Here is a 23308-nt window from a genome sequence, read left to right as displayed (position 1 = left end):
AGCAGGCCCTCAACCATAATGTTTTAGATGGTCAGCGCAGCAGCAGGCCCTCGCCCACCAAATTTTTTAGATGGTCAGCTCGGCAGCAGGCCCTCGCCCACAAAATTTTTTAGATGGTCAGCTCAGTAGCAGACCCTCACCCCTAATGTTTTAGATGGTCAGATCAGCAGCAGGCTCTCGCCCCTAATGTTTTTGAGGGTCACCAGCAGGCCATCAATCATAATTTTTCAAGGCTGTGTATGATGCCCTCCTTTTTGTGTAATAAAGGGTGTATTGGAGTGCCGGGTAATTTTTGGCAGCCCTTTCCCTTAGTGCATAGGCTTTATGAGTGTAGGAGTCCCACTACCTGAACTATTGTACCACAATGTGAATGAGGCCCTCCTTTATGTGATATACAGGTTGTGCCTCTTCCTTGTAATTTTTGTCAGCACTTGCACTTTATATACAAGTAAATATACAGGAAAGAATGTCTCCTAACAATTTTTCCTCTAAAATAGATTTCATCTTCGGTTTTGTGCGTATTATTGTCAGTCTGTAAAAGTGGCGTACTACTCGGACAACATCGTTCCCCGCAGCGACCTGGGAGTCCAAGATGCATCCAGACATCCTCCCCATGCTGTTCCCGAACCATTTCAGTGGTGTTTCCATCAATTTCTGACCTTTTTCTGTGAACCAGGCACCCTCCCCTCTTCAGAGCAGGGGGTACCTGGTTTAATGCTCGGGTTCTCCAATTGACTTCCATTGTGCTCGGGTGCCCGAGCATCCCAAAGTGTTCTACTCGAGCACCCGAACACTTTGGTGCTCGACCAACACTAACGCCTATACATTTCTGGTGTAGGGGGGCCAACCTATGTTTTGATAGAGAGGTTTTAGGCTCCGCCAACACAGACAAATCATGCAACCTTCACTCTGAACCATCATTTATCCTCCAGTGTTTTTTTGTGTTTCTGATTGTATCTGTTCGTATTATGTCACAAAATGAATTATTAACAACAGTAGTAATAACGATGTGGGGGAGGCAGAGGACTGCTTTCTGAACCTCTTATCAGTTATATCATACATAAAGACAATTACAACCAAACAAGATTGAGGAAAGGCTCTTACCATTCACAAACAATGATATAGGATTTTCAAGTCCATGCTTTGTTCCACCAGAACTTTCCTGCAAGAATCCCACATTAAAGACATGAGGATGCATTATATATTTGAAAGAAGTAAAGATTAGTAACCAGTGAGTCAATAACTGTTTTAATACATGACAGTATTTTTCCATCAATGCAGCTGACTGACATTGTGTTTTTATTTAGAGCAAAACTATACTCCACTGCTGCTGCGGGAGGTCAGAAGAAAGCTCCATTACATCAGTCTATAAAGAATTTATAAAAAAAAAATATCAGCTTCACCTACCTGATGATCCAGTGGGATATTTGGTTTCTCCTCTGGACAGTCCTGGGAATACTGAGGACTGGGACATCTCTCTGGTGGATTTCTCTGACTGGATCCATCTGTAGGAAATACACACAGTGACTGAATACATTGGGCCAGATTTATCATGACTCTGACAGCTCACTCCACTTTAACATATGGCTAAAGTCAGTTTTAGCCAAGTCAGATTTATGATCGGCCCTTTAAGACTGTAATAAATGTGGTTTGACAGTAGCAGTTTATCCGTCAGTAAGCAGCTTTACAAAAGTCGCACGTTTTTATGAAAAAGTCGCATGTTCTATTAAAAAGTCTCATAAGATAAGCATGGTCCTCACTGGAGTGAAATTGGGACTTTTTTGCGACTTTTTTGCGACTTTTTTAAATAGTCCCAATAGTAAATCTGTCTAGAGATTCATTTACATAAGAAAACACGCCCACTTTCAGAAAACTGGCGAGCATAGTGCAGAGCAGAAAAAAGTCGCAAATTTGTGCGCAGTTTTAGCGTTTGGGACTTTTTTGGGACTTTTTCACTCCATTATTCTGACCTGAGCTAATGATAAATCTGGCCCATTGTCTATATGTGATGATTAGATGATGGGGAAACTGTTCTCTCCTCTACAGTCATGGAAGGTCTCCTCTTACCCGGTGATGTGAGGGGCTGGTGATTCTCCATCATGACGTCCTTGTACAGATCCTTGTGTTCTTCTAAATACTCCCACTCCTCCATGGAGAAATAGACAACGACATCCTGACACCTTATAGGAACCTGACAACACAAGGACACAGTCATTACCAGACCCCTCCCTTGGCGTTATTGTATAATGTCCCAGCATTCCCAGCAGCGCTCACCTCTCCGCTCAGCAGCTCAGTGATCCTGGTGGTAAGTTCTAGGATCTTCTGCTCATGTATCTGGGAATGAGGTGGAGGCTCGGTGATGGGGCTCTGGGTCCTGCTCCATCCTCCTGACACATGGGGTGTCACACACTCACCAGACGACTTCTTCACTACTGTGTAATCCTGTGTATGGGGAGATGCCGATCACTATATACGGTATATTCTAAGAATCCTTCACCTTTCCAGACATTTCCCTGGTTTATTACTAGAGATAAGAGTGACGTCATGTGAGACTCTCACCTCTCCAGTTATCAAGGAAATGATCTCCAGGGTGAGGTCCAATATCCTTGCAGCCATGTGGTCTCTGTCCTTCTCCATCCTTAGTAGGTCATTGGTGGAAAGAGAGTCATGTACCTAAGAAAGCTGTGGGAAAAGTGGAACTCTGAGAGCAAAATTACATCTGGAAAAACATCTCACATGAAGTAAAGTGTCTCAGAAATTGGTAATTATAATGGACCAATGATAGAGTATGATAGAGGTGACTTAGCTATTGACGGGTCCTATATATAGCAGATTGCTGATCATAATATATCGGTTAGTGGCCACCCCGTCTATACAGTGAATACAGTTACACAGGATACACACTGCAGCGTACCGCATACAGCAGCCAGATCTCATCTTCCAGCCAAATCTAAATCTCATATGCCACTAACCTCAAAGTAATGCCATAATCCTCCAAAGACATTAGGAGTAGCTGTCCAAAACGACCGGTCTTATAGGGTCTTTCTTGTATCTAGTAGATAGTACCTGCCAAAAGTGTTCCAAGGAAGAAGAATTGTGGACTGGGACAAAGATGCCCAAGACTAACTGATGCACATAGGGAGTGAAGGATAGCCTGACTGGTCCAATCCCACAGAAGAGATACCACAACACATCTATTTTTACAGTGATCTGTTGCTAATGACCTTTGATGATGTCACAGTCATGTAATCAGTTTCATAGGATGCATGTAAAGTTTAGTGGCTGTAGGACCTTTGATGGTTACATTAGTCACATGACAGGAAGTGTTAAACAGTGAAAAACCTCCATAGCTTTGCTCCTCCCCTCATGTATATGATCACATGACTATGACATCATCAAAGGTCCTGTAGTCACAAGCATATACCATCTATAGATAAGTTAGTGTAGTCTCCTCCAATATAGAGCAGAGACCAGAAGTACAGTTGCAAGAAAAAGTATGTGAACCGTTTGGAATGATATGGATTTCCGCACAAATTGGTCATAAAATGTGATCTGATCTTCATCTAAGTCACAACAATAGACAATCACAGTCTGCTTAAACTAATAACACACAAAGAATTAAATGTTACCATGTTTTTATTAAACACACCATGTAAACATTCACAGTGCAGGTGGAAAAAGTATGTGAACCCTTGGATTTAATAACTGGTTGAACCTCCTTTGGCAGCAATAACTTCAACCAAACGTTTCCTGTAGTTGCAGATCAGACGTGCACAACGGTCAGGAGTAATTCTTGACCATTCCTCTTTACAGAACTGTTTCAGTTCAACAATATTCTTGGGATGTCTGGTGTGAATCGCTTTCTTGAGGTCATGCCACAGCTTCTCAATCGGGTTGAGGTCAGGACTCTGACTGGGCCACTCCAGAAGGCGTATTTTCTTCTGTTTAAGCCATTCTGTTGTTGATTTACTTCTATGCTTTGGGTCGTTGTCCTGTTGCAACTCCCATCTTCTGTTGAGCTTCAGCTGGTGGACAGATGGCCTTAAGTTCTCCTGCAAAATGTCATGATAAACTTGGGAATTCATTTTTCCTTCGATGATAGCAATCCGTCCAGGCCCTGACGCAGCAAAGCAGCCCCAAACCATGATGCCCCCACCACCATACTTCCCAGTTGGGATGAGGTTTTGATGTTGGTGTGCTGTGCCTCTTTTTCTCCACACATAGTGCTGTGTGTTTCTTCCAAACAACTCAACTTTGGTTTCATCTGTCCACAGAATATTTTGCCAGTACTGCTGTGGAACATCCAGGTGCTCTTGTGCAAACTGTAAACGTGCAGCAATGTTTTTTTTGGACAGCAGTGGCTTCTTCTGTGGTATCCTCCCATGAAATCCATTCTTGTTTAGTGTTTTACGTATCGTAGATTCGCTAACAGGGATGTTAGCATATGCCAGAGACTTTTGTAAGTCTTTAGCTGACACTCTAGAATTCTTCTTCACCTTACTGAGCAGTCTGAGCTGTGCTCTTGCAGTCATCTTTACAGGACGGCCACTCCTAGGGAGAGTAGCAGCAGTGCTGAACTTTCTCCATTTAGAGACAATTTGTCTTACCGTGGACTGATGAACAGCAAGACTTTTGGAGATACTTTTATAACCCTTTCCAGCTTTATGCAAGTCAACAATTCTTAATCGTAGGTCTTCTGAGAGCTCTTTTGTGGGAGGCATCATTCACATCAGGCAATGCTTCTTGTGAAAAGAATACCCAGAACTGGTGTGTGTTTTTTATAGGGCAGGGCAGCTGTAACCAACACCTCCAATCTCATCTCATTGATTGGACTCCAGTTGGCTGACACCTCACTCCATTTCGCTCTTGGAGATGTCATTAGACTAGGGGTTCACATACTTTTTCCACCTGCACTGTGAATGTTTACATGGTGTGTTCAATAAAAACACGGTAACATTTAATTCTTAATGTGTTATTAGTTTAAGCAGACTGTGATTGTCTATTGTTGTGACTTAGATGAAGATCAGATCACATTTTATGACCAATTTGTGCAGAAATCCATTTCATTCCAAAGGGTTCACATACTTTTTCTTGCAACTGTAAATGGGTAACACTGTTCCCCATGGTTCCTCCTCTCTCACACAGACCTCTCCCCATGGTTTCCCCTTTCTTACACAGACCTCTCCCCATGGTTCCCCCTCTCTCACACAGACCGCTCCCCATGGTTCCCCATCTCTCACACAGACCGCTCCCCATGGTTCCCTCTCTCTCACACAGAATACTCCCCTTGGTTCCCCCTCTCTCTCACACAGACCGCTCTTCATGGTTCCCCCTCTCACACAGACCAGTCCCCATAGTTCCCTCTCTCTCACACAGACTGCTCCCCATGGTTCCCCCTCTCTCACATAGACCGCTTCCCATGGTTCCCCCTCTCTCACACAGACCGCTCCCCATGGTCCCCTCTCTCACACAGACTGCTCCCCATGGTTCCCCCTCTCTCACATAGACCGCTCCCCATGGTTCCCCCTCTCTCACACAGACCGCTCCCCATGGTCCCCTCTCTCACACAGACCGCTCCCCATGGTTCCCCCTCTCTCACACAGACCGCTCCCCATGGTTCCCCCTCTCTCACACAGACCGCTCCCCATGGTTCCCCCTCTCTCACACAGACCGCTCCCCATGGTTCCCCCTCTCTCACACAGACCACTCCACATGTTTCTTCCTCCCTCACACAGACCTCTTCCCATGGTTGCCCCTCTCACACAGACCAGTCTCCATGGTTCTCTCTCTCTCACACAGACCGCTCCCCATGGTTCCCCCTCTCTCACACAGACCGCTCCCCATGTTTCTCCCTCCCTCACACAGACCGCTCCCCATGTTTCTCCCTCCCTCACACAGACCTCTTCCCATGGTTCCCCCTCTCACACAGACCAGTCCCCATGGTTCCCAAAACCCTTGAGAGAACCTTCACACCCGTATTCAACAAAGATATCGGCCTATACGACCCCATATCTAGAGGATCCTTGTCCTTCTTTAAAATTAGTGTTATCACAGCTTCTGTCATTGCTGTGACTTAGCTATTGACGGGTCCTATATATAGCAGATTGCTGATCATAATATATCAGTTAGTGGCCACCCCGTCTATACAGTGAATACAGTTACACAGGATACACACTGCAGCGTACCGCATACAGCAGCCAGATCTCATCTTCCAGCCAAATCTAAATCTCATATCACACTAACTTCAAAGTAATGCCATAATCCTCCAAAGACATTAGGAGTAGCTACACTTGTCCAAAACGACCGGTCTTATAGGGTCTTGCTTGTATCTAGTAGATAGTACCTACCAAAAGTGTTCCAAGGAAGAAGAATTGTGGACTGGGACAAAGATGCCCAAGACTCACTGATGCACATAAGGAGTGAAGGATAGCCTGACTGGTCCAATCCCACAGAAGAGATACCACAACACATCTATTTTTACAGTGATCTGTTGCTAATGACCTTTGATGATGTCACAGTCATGTAATCAGTTTCATAGGATGCATGTAAAGTTTAGTGGCTGTAGGACCTTTGATGGTTACATTGGTCACATGACAGGCAGTGTTAAACAGTGAAAAACCTCCATAGCTTTGCTCCTCCCCTCATGTATATGATCACATGACTATGACATCATCAAAGGTCCTGTAGTCACAAGCATATACCATCTATAGATAAGTTAGTGTAGTCTCCTCCAATATAGAGCAGAGACCAGAAGTAAATGGGTAACACTGTTCCCCATGGTTCCTCCTCTCTCACACAGACCTCTCCCCATGGTTCCCTCTCTCTCACACAGACTGCTCCCCATGGTTCCCCCTCTCTCACACAGACCGCTCCCCATGGTTCCCCCTCTCTCACACAGACTGCTCCCCATAGTTCCCCCTCTCTCACACAGACCGCTCCCCATGGTTCCCCCTCTCTCACACAGACCGCTCCCCATGGTTCCCCCTCTCTCACACAGAACACTCCCCATGTTTCTTCCTCCCTCACACAGACTGCTCCCCATGGTTCCCCCTCTCTCACACAGACCGCTCCCCATGGTTCCCCCTCTCTCACACAGACCGCTCCCCATGGTTCCCCATCTCTCACACAGACCGCTCCCCATGGTTCCCCCTCTCTCACACAGACCGCTCCCCATGGTTCCCCCTCTCTCACACAGACGGCTCCCCATGGTCCCCCCTCTCTCACACAGACCGCTCCCCATGGTTCCCCCTCTCTCACACAGACCGCTCCCCATGGTTCCCTCTCTCTCACACAGACGGCTCCCCATGGTCCCCCCTCTCTCACACAGACCGCTCTTCATGGTTCCCCCTCTCTCACACAGACCGTTCCCCATGGTTCCCCCTTCTCACACAGACCAGTCCCCATGGTTCCCCCTCTCTCACACCGACTGCTCCCCATGGTTCCCCTCTCTCACACAGACCGCTCCCCATGGTACCCTCTCTCACACAGACTGCTCCCCATGGTTCCCTCTCTCTCACAAAGACCGCTCCCCATGGTTCCCCCTCTCTCTCACACAGACCACTCTTCATGGTTCCCCCTCTCTCACACAGACCGCTCCCCATGGTTCCCCCTCTCTCACACAGACCGCTCCCCATGGTTCCCCCTCTCTCACACAGACCACTCTTCATGGTTCCCCCTCTCTCACACAGACCGCTCCCCATGGTCCCCCCTCTCTCACACAGACCACTCCCCATGTTTCTTCCTCCCTCACACAGACCTCTTCCCATGGTTGCCCCTCTCACACACACCAGTCTCCATGGTTCTCTCTCTCTCACACAGACCGCTCCCCATGGTTCCCCCTCTCTCACACAGACCGCTCCCCATGTTTCTCCCTCCCTCACACAGACCGCTCCCCATGTTTCTCCCTCCCTCACACAGACCTCTTCCCATGGTTCCCCCTCTCACACAGACCAGTCCCCATGGTTCCCAAAACCCTTGAGAGAACCTTCACACCCGTATTCAACAAAGATATCGGCCTATACGACCCCATATCTAGAGGATCCTTGTCCTTCTTTAAAATTAGTGTTATCACAGCTTCTGTCATTGCTGTGACTTAGCTATTGAAGGGTCCTATATATAGCAGATTGCTGATCATAATATATCAGTTAGTGGCCACCCCGTCTATACAGTGAATACAGTTACACAGGATACACACTGCAGCGTACCGCATACAGCAGCCAGATCTCATCTTCCAGCCAAATCTAAATCTCATATCCCACTAACTTCAAAGTAATGCCATAATCCTCCAAAGACATTAGGAGTAGCTGTCCAAAACGACCGGTCTTATAGGGTCTTTCTTGTATCTAGTAGATAGTACCTACCAAAAGTGTTCCAAGAAGAAGAATTGTGGACTGGGACAAAGATGCCCAAGACTAACTGATGCACATAAGGAGTGAAGGATAGCCTGACTGGTCCAATCCCACAGAAGAGATACCATAACACATCTATTTTTACAGTGATCTGTTGCTAATGACCTTTGATGATGTCACAGTCATGTAATCAGTTTCATAGGATGCATGTAAAGTTTAGTGGCTGTAGGACCTTTGATGGTTACATTGGTCACATGACAGGAAGTGTTAAACAGTGAAAAACCTCCATAACTTTGCTCCTCCCCTCATGTATATGATCACATGACTATGACATCATCAAAGGTCCTGTAGTCACAAGCATATACCATCTATAGATAAGTTAGTGTAGTCTCCTCCAATATAGAGCAGAGACCAGAAGTAAATGGGTAACACTGTTCCCCATGGTTCCTCCTCTCTCACACAGACCGTTCCCCATGGTTCCCCCTCTCTCACACAGACCTCTCCCCATGGTTCTCCCTCTCTCTCACACAGACCGTTCCCCATGGTTCCCTCTCTCACACAGACCGTTCCCCATGGTTCCCCCTCTCTCACACAGACCGCTCCCCATGGTTCCCCCTCTCTCACACAGACCGCTCCCCATGGTTCCCCCTCTCTCACACAGATCGCTCCCCATGGTTCCCCCACTCTCACATAGACCGCTCACCATGGTCCCCCCTCTTTCACACAGACGGCTCCCCATGGTTCCCTCTCTCTCACACAGAATGCTCCCCATGGTTCCCCCTCTCTCTCACACAGACCGCTCTTCATGGTTTCCCCTCTCTCACACAGACCGCTCCCCATGGTCCCCCCTCTTTCACACAGACGGCTCCCCATGGTTCCCTCTCTCTCACACAGAATGCTCCCCGCGGTTCCCCCTCTCTCACACAGATCGCTCCCCATGGTTCCCCCACTCTCATATAGACCGCTCCCCATGGTTCCCCTCTCTCTCACACAGACCACTCTTCATGGTTCCCCCTCTCTCACACAGACCGCTCCCCATGGTTCCCCCTCTCTCACACAGACCACTCTTCATGGTTCCCCCTCTCTCACACAGACCGCTCCCCATGGTCCCCCCTTTCTCACACAGACCACTCTTCATGGTTCCCCCTCTCTCACACAGACCGCTCCCCATGGTCCCCCCTTTCTCACACAGACCGCCCCCCATGGTTCCCCCTCTCTCACACAGACAGCTCCCCATGGTTCCCCCTCTCTCACACAGACCGCTCCCCATGGTTCCCCCTCTCTCACACAGACTGCTCCCCATGGTTCCCCCTTTCTCACACAGACCACTCCCCATGGTTCCCCCTCTCTCACACAGACCGCTCCCCATGTTTCCCCCTTTCTCACACAGACCGCTCCCCATGGTTCCCCCTCTCTCACACAGACCGCTCCCAATGGTTCCCCCTCTCTCACACAGACCGCTCCCCATGGTTCCCCCTCTCTCACACAGACCGCTCCCCATGGTTCCCCCTCTCTGACACAGACCGCTCCCCATGGTTCCCCCTCTCTCACACAGACCGCTCCCCATGGTTCCCCCTCTCTCACACATAATGCTCCCCATGGTCCCCCCCTCTCACACAGACCGCTCCCCATGGTTCCCCCTCTCTCACACAGACCACTCCCCTTGTTTCTTCCTCCCTCACACAGACCTCTTCCCATGGTTCCCCATCTCTCACACAGACCGCTCCCCATGGTTCCCACTCTCTCACACAGACCGCTCCCCATGGTTCCCTCTCTCTCACACAGACGGCTCCCCATGGTCCCCCCTCTCTCACACAGACCGCTCTTCATGGTTCCCCCTCTCTCACACAGACCGTTCCCCATGGTTCCCTCTCTCTCACACAGACCGCTCCCCATGGTTCCCCCTCTCTCACACAGACCGCTCTTCATGGTTCCCCCTCTCTCACACAGACCGTTCCCCATGGTTCCCCCTCTCTCACACAGACCGCTCTTCATGGTTCCCCCTCTCTCACACTGACCGCTCCCCATAGTTCCCTCTGTCTCACACAGACCGCTCCCCATGGTTCCCCCTCTCTCACACAGACCAGTCCCCATGGTTCCCTTTCTCTCACACAGACTGCTCCCCATGGTTCCCCCTCTCTCACACAGACCGCTCCCCATGGTACCCTCTCTCACACAGACTGCTCTCCATGGTTCCCTCTCTCTCACAAAGACCGCTCCCCATGGTTCCCCTCTCTCTCACACAGACCACTCTTCATGGTTCCCCCTCTCTCACACAGACCGCTCCCCATGGTTCCCCCTCTCTCACACAGACCACTCTTCATAGTTCCCCCTCTCTCACACAGACCGCTCCCCATGGTCCCCCCTTTCTCACACAGACCGCTCCCCATGGTTCCCCCTCTCTCACACAGACAGCTCCCCATGGTTCCCCCTCTCTCACACAGACCGCTCCCCATGGTTCCCCCTCTCTCACACAGACAGCTCCCCATGGTTCCCCCTCTCTCACACAGACAGCTCCCCATGGTTCCCCCTCTCTCACACAGACCGCTCCCCATGGTTCCCCCTCTCTCACACAGAACGCTCCCCATGGTTCCCCCTCTCTGACACAGACCGCTCCCCATGGTTCCCCCTCTCTCACACAGACCGCTCCCCATGGTTCCCCCTCTCTCACACAGAATGCTCCCCATGGTCCCCCCCTCTCACACAGACCGCTCCCCATGGTTCCCCCTCTCTCACACAGACCACTCCCCATGTTTCTTCCTCCCTCACACAGACCTCTTCCCATGGTTCCCCATCTCTCACACAGACCGCTCCCCATGGTTCCCCCTCTCTCACACAGACGGCTCCCCATGGTTCCCTCTCTCTCACACAGAATGCTCCCCATGGCTCCCCCTCTCTCTCACACAGACCGCTCTTTATGGTTCCCCCTCTCACACAGACCAGTCCCCATGGTTCCCTCTCTCTCACACAGACTGCTCCCCATGGTTCCCACTCTCTCACACAGACCGCTCCCCATGGTTCCCCCTCTCTCACACAGACCTCTCCACATGGTTCCCTCTCTCACACAGACCGCTCCCCATGGTTTCCTCTCTCTCACAAAAACCGCTCCCCATGGTTCCCCCTCTCTCTCACACAGACCACTCTTCAAGGTTCCGCCTCTCTCACACAGACCGCTCCACATGGTTCCCCCTCTCTCACACAGACCACTCTTCATGGTTCCCCTTCTCTCACACAGACCGCTCCCCATGGTCCCCCCTCTCTCACACAAACCGCTCCCCATGGTCCCCCCTCTCTCACACAGACCGCTCCCCATGGTTCCCCCTCTCTCACACAGACTGCTCCCCATGGTTCCCTCTCTCTCACACAGACGGCTCCCCATGGTCCCCCCTCTCTCACACAGACCGCTCTTCATGGTTCCCCCTCTCTCACACAGACCGTTCCCCATGGTTCCCCCTTCTCACACAGACCAGTCCCCATGGTTCCCTCTCTCTCACACAGACTGCTCCCCATAGATTCCCACTCTCTCACACAGACCGCTCCCCATGGTACCCTCTTTTACACAGACTGCTCCCCATGGTTCCCTCTCTCTCACAAAGACCGCTCCCCATGGTTCCCCTCTCTCTCACACAGACCACTCTTCATGGTTCCCCCTCTCTCACACAGACCGCTCCCCATGGTTCCCCCTCTCTCACACAGACCGCTCCCCATGGTCCCCCCTTTCTCACACAGACCGCTTCCCATGGTTCCCCCTCTCTCACACAGACAGCTCCCCATGGTTCCCCCTCTCTCACACAGACCGCTCCCCATGGTTCCCCCTCTCTCACACAGACTGCTCCCCATGGTTCCCCCTCTCTCACACAGAACGCTCCCCATGGTTCCCCCTCTCTGACACAGACCGCTCCCCATGGTTCCCCCTCTCTCACACAGACCGCTCCCCATGGTTCCCCCTCTCTCACACAGAATGCTCCCCATGGTCCCCCCCTCTCACACAGACCGCTCCCCATGGTTCCCCCTCTCTCACACAGACCACTCCCCATGTTTCTTCCTCCCTCACACAGACCTCTTCCCATGGTTCCCCATCTCTCACACAGACCGCTCCCCATGGTTCCCCCTCTCTCACACAGACGGCTCCCCATGGTTCCCTCTCTCTCACACAGAATGCTCCCCATGGCTCCCCTCTCTCTCACACAGACCGCTCTTTATGGTTCCCCCTCTCACACAGACCAGTCCCCATGGTTCCCTCTCTCTCACACAGACTGCTCCCCATGGTTCCCCCTCTCTCACACAGACCTCTCCACATGGTTCCCTCTCTCACACAGACCGCTCCCCATGGTTTCCTCTCTCTCACAAAAACCGCTCCACATGGTTCCCCCTCTCTCTCACACAGACCACTCTTCATGGTTCCCCCTCTCTCACACAGACTGCTCCCCATGGTTCCCCCTCTCTCACGCAGACCGCTCCCCATGGTCCCCCCCCCTCTCACACAGACCGCTCCCCATGGTTCCTCCTCTCTCACACAGACCACTCCCCATGTTTCTTCCTCCCTCACACAGACCTCTTCCCATGGTTGCCCCTCTCACACAGACCAGTCTCCATGGTTCTCTCTCTCTCGCACATACCGCTTCCCATGTTCACCCTCCCTCACACAGACCGCTCCCCATGTTTCTCCCTCCCTCACACAGACCAGTCCCCATGGTTCCCAAAACCCTTGAGAGAACCTTCACATCCGTATTCAAAAAAGATATCGGCCTATACGACCCCATATCTAGAGGATCCTTGTCCTTCTTAAAAATTTGTGTTATCACAGCTTCTGTCATTGCTGTGACTTAGCTATTGACGGGTCCTATATATAGCAGATTGCTGATCATAATATATCGGTTAGTGGCCACCCCGTCTATACAGTGAATACAGTTACACAGGATACACACTGCAGCGTACCGCATACAGCAGCCAGATCTCATCTTCCAGCCAAATCTAAATCTCATATCCCACTAACTTCAAAGTAATGCCATAATCCTCCAAAGACATTAGGAGTAGCTGTCCAAAACGACCGGTCTTATAGGGTCTTTCTTGTATCTAGTAGATAGTACCTACCAAAAGTGTTCCAAGGAAGAAGAATTGTGGACTGGGACAAAGATTCCCAAGACTCACTGATGCACATAGGGAGTGAAGGATAGCCTGACTGGTCCAATCCCACAGAAGAGATACCATAACACATCTATTTTTACAGTGATCTGTTGCTAATGACCTTTGATGATGTCACAGTCATGTGATCAGTTTCATAGGATGCATGTAAAGTTTAGTGGCTGTAGGACCTTTGATGGTTACATTGGTCACATGACAGGAAGTGTTAAACAGTGAAAAACCTCCATAGCTTTGCTCCTCCCCTCATGTATATGATCACATGACTATGACATCATCAAAGGTCCTGTAGTCATAAGCATATACCATCTATAGATAAGTTAGTGTAGTCTCCTCCAATATACAGCAGAGACCAGAAGTAAATGGGTAACACTGTTCCCCATGGTTCCTCCTCTCTCACACAGACCTCTCCCCATGGTTCCCCCTCTCTCTCACACAGACCGCTCCCCATGGTTCCCCCTCTCTCACACAGGCCGCTCCCCATGGTTCCCCCTCTCTCACACAGACCGCTCCCCATGGTTCCCTCTCTCTCACAAAGACCGCTCCCCATGGTTCCCCCTCTCTCTCACACAGACCACTCTTCATGGTTCCCCCTCTCTCACACAGACCGCTCCCCATGGTTCCCCCTCTCTCACACAGACCGCTCCCCATTGTCCCCACCTCTCACACAGACCGCTCCCCATGGTTCCCCCTCTCTCACACAGACCACTCCCCATGTTTCTTCCTCCCTCACACAGACCTCTTCCCATGGTTGCCCCTCTCACACAGACCGCTCCCCATGGTTCTCTCTCTCTCACACAGACGGCTCCCCATGGTTCCCCCTCTCTCACACAGACCGCTCCCCATGTTTCTTCCTCCCTCACACAGACCTCTTCCCATGGTTGCCCCTCTCACACAGACCGCTCCCCATGGTTCTCTCTCTCTCACACAGACGGCTCCCCATGGTTCCCCCTCTCTCACACAGACCGCTCCCCATGTTTCTCCCTCCCTCACACAGACCGCTCCCCATGTTTCTCCCTCCCTCACACAGACCTCTTCCCATGGTTCCCCCTCTCTCACAGACCAGTCACCATGGTTCCCAAAACCCTTGAGAGAACCTTCACACCCGTATTCAACAAAGATATCGGCCTATACGACCCCATATCTAGAGGATCCTTGTCCTTCTTTAAAATTAGCGTTATCACAGCTTCTGTCATTGCTGTGACTTAGCTATTGAAGGGTCCTATATATAGCAGATTGCTGATCATAATATATCAGTTAGTGGCTACCCCGTCTATACAGTGAATACAGTTACACAGGATACACACTGCAGCGTACCGCATACAGCAGCCAGATCTCATCTTCCAGCCAAATCTAAATCTCATATCACACTAACTTCAAAGTAATGCCATAATCCTCCAAAGACATTAGGAGTAGCTGCACTTGTCCAAAACGACCGGTCTTATAGGGTCTTGCTTGTATCTAGTAGATAGTACCTACCAAAAGTGTTCCAAGAAGAAGAATTGTGGACTGGGACAAAGATGCCCAAGACTAACTGATGCACATAAGGAGTGAAGGATAGCCTGACTGGTCCAATCCCACAGAAGAGATACCACAACACATCTATTTTTACAGTGATCTGTTGCTAATGACCTTTGATGATGTCACAGTCATGTAATCAGTTTCATAGGATGCATGTAAAGTTTAGTGGCTGTAGGACCTTTGATGGTTACATTGGTCACATGACAGGAAGTGTTAAACAGTGAAAAACCTCCATAACTTTGCTCCTCCCCTCATGTATATGATCACATGACTATGACATCATCAAAGGTCCTGTAGTCACAAGCATATACCATCTATAGATAAGTTAGTGTAGTCTCCTCCAATATAGAGCAGAGACCAGAAGTAAATGGGTAACACTGTTCCCCATGGTTCCTCCTCTCTCACACAGACCGTTCCCCATGGTTCCCCCTCTCTCACACAGACCTCTCCCCATGGTTCTCCCTCTCTCTCACACAGACCGTTCCCCATGGTTCCCTCTCTCACACAGACCGTTCCCCATGGTTCCCCCTCTCTCACACAGACCGCTCCCCATGGTTCCCCCTCTCTCACACAGACCGCTCCCCATGGTTCCCCCTCTCTCACACAGACCGCTCCCCATGGTCCCCTCTCTCACACAGACCGCTCCCCATGGTTCCCTCTCTCTCACAAAGACCGCTCCCCATGGTTCCCCCTCTCTCTCACACAGACCACTCTTCATGGTTCCCCCTCTCTCACACAGACCGCTCCCCATGGTTCCCCCTCTCTCACACAGACCGCTCCCCATTGTCCCCACCTCTCACACAGACCGCTCCCCATGGTTCCCCCTCTCTCACACAGACCACTCCCCATGTTTCTTCCTCCCTCACACAGACCTCTTCCCATGGTTGCCCCTCTCACACAGACCAGTCTCCATGGTTCTCTCTCTCTCACACAGACGGCTCCCCATGGTTCCCCCTCTCTCACACAGACCGCTCCCCATGTTTCTCCCTCCCTCACACAGACCGCTCCCCATGTTTCTCCCTCCCTCACACAGACCTCTTCCCATGGTTCCCCCTCTCTCACAGACCAGTCCCCATGGTTCCCAAAACCCTTGAGAGAACCTTCACACCCGTATTCAACAAAGATATCGGCCTATACGACCCCATATCTAGAGGATCCTTGTCCTTCTTTAAAATTAGCGTTATCACAGCTTCTGTCATTGCTGTGACTTAGCTATTGAAGGGTCCTATATATAGCAGATTGCTGATCATAATATATCAGTTAGTGGCTACCCCGTCTATACAGTGAATACAGTTACACAGGATACACACTGCAGCGTACCGCATACAGCAGCCAGATCTCATCTTCCAGCCAAATCTAAATCTCATATCACACTAACTTCAAAGTAATGCCATAATCCTCCAAAGACATTAGGAGTAGCTGCACTTGTCCAAAACGACCGGTCTTATAGGGTCTTGCTTGTATCTAGTAGATAGTACCTACCAAAAGTGTTCCAAGAAGAAGAATTGTGGACTGGGACAAAGATGCCCAAGACTAACTGATGCACATAAGGAGTGAAGGATAGCCTGACTGGTCCAATCCCACAGAAGAGATACCACAACACATCTATTTTTACAGTGATCTGTTGCTAATGACCTTTGATGATGTCACAGTCATGTAATCAGTTTCATAGGATGCATGTAAAGTTTAGTGGCTGTAGGACCTTTGATGGTTACATTGGTCACATGACAGGAAGTGTTAAACAGTGAAAAACCTCCATAGCTTTGCTCCTCCCCTCATGTATATGATCACATGACTATGACATCATCAAAGGTCCTGTAGTCACAAGCATATACCATCTATAGATAAGTTAGTGTAGTCTCCTCCAATATAGAGCAGAGACCAGAAGTAAATGGGTAACACTGTTCCCCATGGTTCCTCCTCTCTCACACAGACCTCTCCCCATGGTTCCCCCTCTCTCTCACACAGACCGTTCCCCATGGTTCCCTCTCTCACACAGACCGCTCCCCATGGTTCCCCCTCTCTCACACAGACCGCTCCCCATGGTTCCCCCTCTCTCACACAGATCGCTCCCCATGGTCCCCCCTCTTTCACACAGACGGCTCCCCATGGTTCCTTTCTCTCACACAGAATGCTCTCCATGGTTCCCCCTCTCTCTCACACAGACCGCTCTTCATGGTTTCCCCTCTCTCACACAGACCGCTCCCCATGGTCCCCCCTCTCTTACACAGACCACTCTTTATGGTTCCCCCTCTCTCACACAGACTGCTCCCCATGGTTCTCCCTCTCTCACACAGACCGCTCCCCATGGTTCCCCCTCTCTCACACAGACTGCTACCCATGGTTCTCCCTCTCTCACACAGACCACTCCCAATGTTTCTTCCTCCCTCACACAGACCTCTTCCCATGGTTGCACTCTCACACAGACCAGTCTCCATGGTTCTCTCTCTCTCACACAGACCGCTCTTCATGGTTCCACCTTTCTCTCGCAGACTGCTCCCCATGGTTCCCCCTCTCTCACACAGACCGCTCCCCATGGTTCCCCCTATCTCATACGGGTACATAAGGTAAATATGTTGTCATATGGAGATCTACTAACCAAGGCATTACATAGTGGACTTTTCTTCCATTCGCAGTAGAACCATAACGGTGCAGATATAAAATAGCCCTTAAAGCAGGGAGAGCTGAATCTTCCATATTTTATCGGCTTATAGAGATGTTGCACTTTGAGTCTTACACGCTTCCTGCCCCAAAATAGGTCATTAATAATTCTCTCCATTAGTTTTTAAAAAAAAGCCTCAATCGATATTGGGGAATTACTAAGACTATAGAGGAGCTGGGGTAGAATCACCATTTTGACTAGGGATATTCTATCGGCTTTGGATAAGGGAGTCTAAGCCTCGTTGCAATTTTATACCTCAATTTACTTAACAATGGAACCAAGTTAAGGTGCAGATAATCAGATAATATTCGCCCTTAGGAGATATCATCATACCCAAATATTCAAAAGAATCCGGAGTCTTTAAAAGATTTAAAGACCCCTCACTGGGGAGCTCAAATCTGTCTACAGGCATAAGTGTGTTTTTTGCCCAATTAATATCAATACCCGAAACTTCACCAAAAGAATTAACTATTTGAATAATTATTGGGAGTGTAATATTAGTATTATGTATATAAAATAACACATCATCTGCAAATAACGAGATGCTATCCTCTATTCCTGATATCCCAAACCCTTCAATCCTGGAATCTTGCCTTATCCTAGCCACAAGAGGCTCAATATAAATATCAAATAGTAGAGGAGAAAGTGGGCACCCTTGACGGGTACCTCTATTCAGTATAACGCTATTTGTCAAGCTCCCATTAATATTCAAAGTCGCCTTAGGGGACTAATACAAAAGCTTAAACATAGTTATGAACCTATCTCCAAATCCCATTTTTTCTAAAACCTTCCATAGAAATCTCCACTTAACCCTATGCAAGGCCTTAGAAGCATCAAGAGACAGGATGGAGCGAGAACACCCCCCCCCCCCCCCCCCCCCCCGCGGGAGGATTGAAAATTTGCAAACAAGCGATGCAGATTATAATGGGTACCTTAATTTGGAATAAAGCCATTCTGATCAGCATGTACAGGAAGTGCAGAATTATTAGGCAAGTTGTATTTTTGAGGATTAATTTTATTATTGAACAACAACCATGTTCTCAATGAACCCAAAAAACTCATTAATATCAAAGCTGAATATTTTTGGAAGTAGTTTTTAGTTTGTTTTTAGTTTTAGCTATTTTAGGGGGATATCTGTGTGTGCAGGTGACTATTACTGTGCATAATTATTAGGCAACTTAACAAAAAACAAATATATACCCATTTCAATTATTTATTTTTACCAGTGAAACCAATATAACATCTCAACATTCACAAATATACATTTCTGACATTCAAAAACAAAACAAAAACAAATCAGTGACCAATATAGCCACCTTTCTTTGCAAGGACACTCAAAAGCCTGCCATCCATGGATTCTGTCAGTGTTTTGATCTGTTCACCATCAACATTGCGTGCAGCAGCAACCACAGCCTCCCAGACACTGTTCAGAGAGGTGTACTGTTTTCCCTCCTTGTAAATCTCACATTTGATGATGGACCACAGGTTCTCAATGGGGTTCAGATCAGGTGAACAAGGAGGCCATGTCATTAGATTTTCTTCTTTTATACCCTTTCTTGCCAGCCACGCTGTGGAGTACTTGGACGCGTGTGATGGAGCATTGTCCTTCAAGAAAAACATGATTTTCTTGAAGGATGCAGACTTCTTCCTGTACCACTGCTTGAAGAAGGTGTCTTCCAGAAACTGGCAGTAGGACTGGGAGTTGAGCTTGACTCCATCCTCAACCCGAAAAGGCCCCACAAGCTCATCTTTGATGATACCAGCCCAAACCAGTACTCCACCTCCACCTTGCTGGCGTCTGAGTCGGACTGGAGCTCTCTGCCTTTACCAATCCAGCCACGGGCCCATCCATCTGGCCCATCAAGACTCACTCTCATTTCATCAGTCCATAAAACCTTAGAAAAATCAGTCTTGAGATATTTCTTGGCCCAGTCTTGACGTTTCAGCTTGTGTGTCTTGTTCAGTGGTGGTCGTCTTTCAGCCTTTCTTACCTTGGCCATGTCTCTGAGTATTGCACACCTTGTGCTTTTGGGCACTCCAGTGATGTTGCAGCTCTGAAATATGGCCAAACTGGTGGCAAGTGGCATCTTGGCAGCTGCACGCTTGACTTTTCTCAGTTCATGGGCAGTTATTTTGCGCCTTGGTTTTTCCACACGCTTCTTGCGACCCTGTTGACTATTTTGAATGAAACGCTTGATTGTTCGATGATCACGCTTCAGAAGCTTTGCAATTTTAAGAGTGCTGCATCCCTCTGCAAGATATCTCACTATTTTTGACTTTTCTGAGCCTGTCAAGTCCTTTTTTTGACCCATTTTGCCAAAGGAAAGGAAGTTGCCTAATAATTATGCACACCTGATATAGGGTGTTGATGTCATTAGACCACACCCCTTCTCATTACAGAGATGCACATCACCTAATATGCTTAATTGGTAGTAGGCTTTCGAGCCTATACAGCTTGGAGTAAGACAACATGCATAAAGAGGATGATGTGGTCAAAATACTCATTTGCCTAATAATTCTGCACGCAGTGTATATATATAATTTTTTTATATAATTTTAGTGCAAAATAACATATAATATAATGTAAAGTGGGTAACAATGAAATACTTATCAATTGAAAATCAATAACAATAGATTAATAATAATCAAAATATGTCATTAGGAAAACTCAAGATAATTCCACTGAATATACTCTAATTACAGATATCTTAATAACCTAACTCCTCAACCATACCCTTGATCTCTCCCAGCCAACAGATGGATCAGATATTCAGAAAATTTCCTTAAACATATAGATATTTTCATCCATATATAACTAGAACAAAATCAGTTCTTTAGGTTCTTCATACTGAACAAAATTTACAAGATCCAACTCAATTCAGTATAAATCCTACCTACACAATATGGTTAATACAATATGTATATGTATAATATAAAGCTACTGTATAAAAATGTATACTATACCAGATGATCTGACTGGAAAGATCAATGTCACGGTTCAGGGATACCACCAGGATTTTCAAATAAATGGAGAGATGGATGGAATTGCTTGGATAGTAGGATAGATGGATCCTTCTGTCCTCAAGATGACCATCCCAAGCTGATTTCAGAAGCTCCTGATGATACCTCTCTGTAGTTCCATTAATTCTTTTATTCCATTTTAGAAAGGGCTTGGTCAAGTTTTATCATTAACTAGTGACATCATTTGATAACTAATAGGACCTCCCATAATGAATTTTGCACTCTAAACCTTAATGTTAACCTAACATTAGATGGCACTAGTACTCCATATAAAAGTCCAGGCACTTATCTCTCTCTTCTGTATATTCTCTTATTCCTTTAAACTGAGTAAAACTTAAACTAATGTTTTAGACAAAACCTTGAGGAGATCTGAAATAGACAATGACTTTTGTATTTAGGCAAACATCTAGTTCTTCCTCTTAATCTTTTGACTAGACCTAATTAATTCAACATACACATTACCACACTCAGGTCATTGTTCTGGCGAAGACTCAGTATTTGCTTTAACACCTGAGTCTACATCTCTCCATTCAAGAAATCCTTAAAGGGGTTATCCAAGTTATTTTTTTGTTCTTTCTATGTTCCTAACTAAGAAAATGTAACAGCTTTCCAATTAACTCACTTTATCTCCAGTGGCTGGTTTCTCGGATTTCACTGAGGGTCACATGACCTGTGATGTCAGCTTCTCTCCCTGCTCTGATAAAGGTCGTTTACAAGCCTGTAAACAAAACGTCACTGTGCTGGCCACGCCCCCCTTCACTGCTGTCTACTCTCTGCTAGGATTCTTAACCCCTTCAGCTGCACAGCTCTGCAGGCAGTGAGGAGACAATGCTGGGCAGTGGAGTTGACATACTAGAGAGAGCATTGCACAAGAAGGTAGGGGGAAGATCCTGTGTGTATTAGCAGTGTCATTATTGTTGTGCCTTTTCATAGGTAAATGCATTGATATCCAATTCATTATTGTCAAAATGGATGTTCATTGCCTTTAAGAGCCATGCTCGACTATAGTTACAATTTTGTATGTCTTGAGTAGGCCAAATTAAGGTCACACAAAGCTTAATGTTATTCTTCTCATGAATATACAAGTCTGAGAAGAGGCCTCCTTGTTTACTTTTAAATTTATGACGGGCGATAAAGATGAGCTCTATGCAGCTGGTGATAATTACCTATACAATTAGGCATTTATTAATGAAGCAAAATATATAATATGTATGTATTCATTTAATGAGCCTTAGTTAGTCCTTAGCATAAGACAATCAGTAGGACATATATATATTTGTTTATATTATATTGTTATATGTTACGAAGACAACATGTATCCAGTATATTGTATATATTTCTCATTAGAAGAGTGTCTGTGAAGATGTGTGTTTTGTAACAATTAATCACATCTTTGGTATGACAGAGGAGGTACTGATATCTCTGTGAGAAAACAAGGGCATTTACGACCCATAAATTAAGTGTGAGAAACATTCAAAAGAGACGCCTAGAGGTCTGTCTCTAATTGCTACAAGTGTCAGAATTAATCCCTATGGCTTTGAATTAAAGCTTCTAAGGTCAAAATGTATATTCAGACCTACATAAGTTAACCCTTTATACTATGATGCAGATAGCTTATACAGCAGTGCCACCTAGGTATCAGTAGGTGACATTACAACAGTAGCAAAAGTGCATTCTGGGTAAGGTTATGATGTCACATTTTTATCAATGGTCACGCCCATCCGACAATGATTGGAAAGATCCAAACTAGGAAGGTGTGTCTAACTGATAAGTTTGGGATCATAAGCCATACACAGGAGGTAGAGGAAAAGGAAGGAGAAAAGAAAGAGAGAAGGAGAAAGGAGAGGAGAAGTTGAGGTCTATCGAGATGAAAGCCATAACGAGATGTGCTATGATGGACCACCCAGCTTTCCTAGGAGCAGAAGTGAGATTCCTACTAGGACTTGGTAAGAGACACAGGAAATGATATTTCATTTTATTAAGACTAATTTGATAGTGTGGGTGAAATTATACCATCTAGATTGGCGAATAAATAAATGATTTAATTAATTGATCATCTCCATATTGAGATGTAGTCTTAGGATATTGTGAGGCTTCATTCTACCTGCAGAAGAATCTAGACTCATAATCTAGCAAAGCATTAAATGATTGCTTATATATATATATATATATATATATATATATATATATATATATATATTGATATTGGTAGAACATTCTTCGCCAAGCTAAGTGATGGATTCCCACGGGAAAGACGTCAAATCCTTCCCATTTAAGATCCTAGATCCCAGTTATTTGTCTTAATAGTCTTACCAAAGTTATATGTGTGAAAATAGTCCAGGATGGAGCAGAAGGATACAGTTATCTCTTCTAAATTGTATCCTTGGATGGACTTGCCCATGCCTGAAGTCATGTGGTGTGTAGTTGGTTAGAGGGGGGTAGAATGTATTTAGCATTCTATAATGTCTAGGATTAGACAGGCCCATCCTGATATCATGAGGTTTTCTCTGAACAGAAGTAATGTATATAACTTATGTTCATACTTTGATATCCTAACCTAATAATAGCTTGGTTATAATGTAACAAGTTGTTTCCCCTCACATGTATTTTTAAG

The 23308-nt window shown here is 47.2% G+C and overlaps 1 protein-coding gene across 1 annotated transcript in view; it reads right to left on the bottom strand.

Moving 5' to 3' along the window:
• Window positions 1–23308, bottom strand: part of LOC120999373 (zinc finger protein OZF-like) — a 248515-nt gene that overhangs the window by 20717 nt on the left and 204490 nt on the right. The window contains exons 4-5 of the mRNA XM_040430243.1: window positions 1408–1505; window positions 1105–1162 (exon numbers count right to left, since the gene is read on the bottom strand). Coding sequence (XP_040286177.1) covers window positions 1105–1162; window positions 1408–1505 — 156 coding nt within the window. The remainder of the gene's footprint in view (window positions 1–1104; window positions 1163–1407; window positions 1506–23308) is intronic.

This window comes from Bufo bufo, chromosome 4, assembly GCF_905171765.1.
Source record: "Bufo bufo chromosome 4, aBufBuf1.1, whole genome shotgun sequence".
In the NCBI taxonomy this organism is placed as follows: Eukaryota; Metazoa; Chordata; class Amphibia; order Anura; family Bufonidae; genus Bufo; species Bufo bufo.
This window is presented reverse-complemented; position numbering and strand designations above follow the sequence as displayed.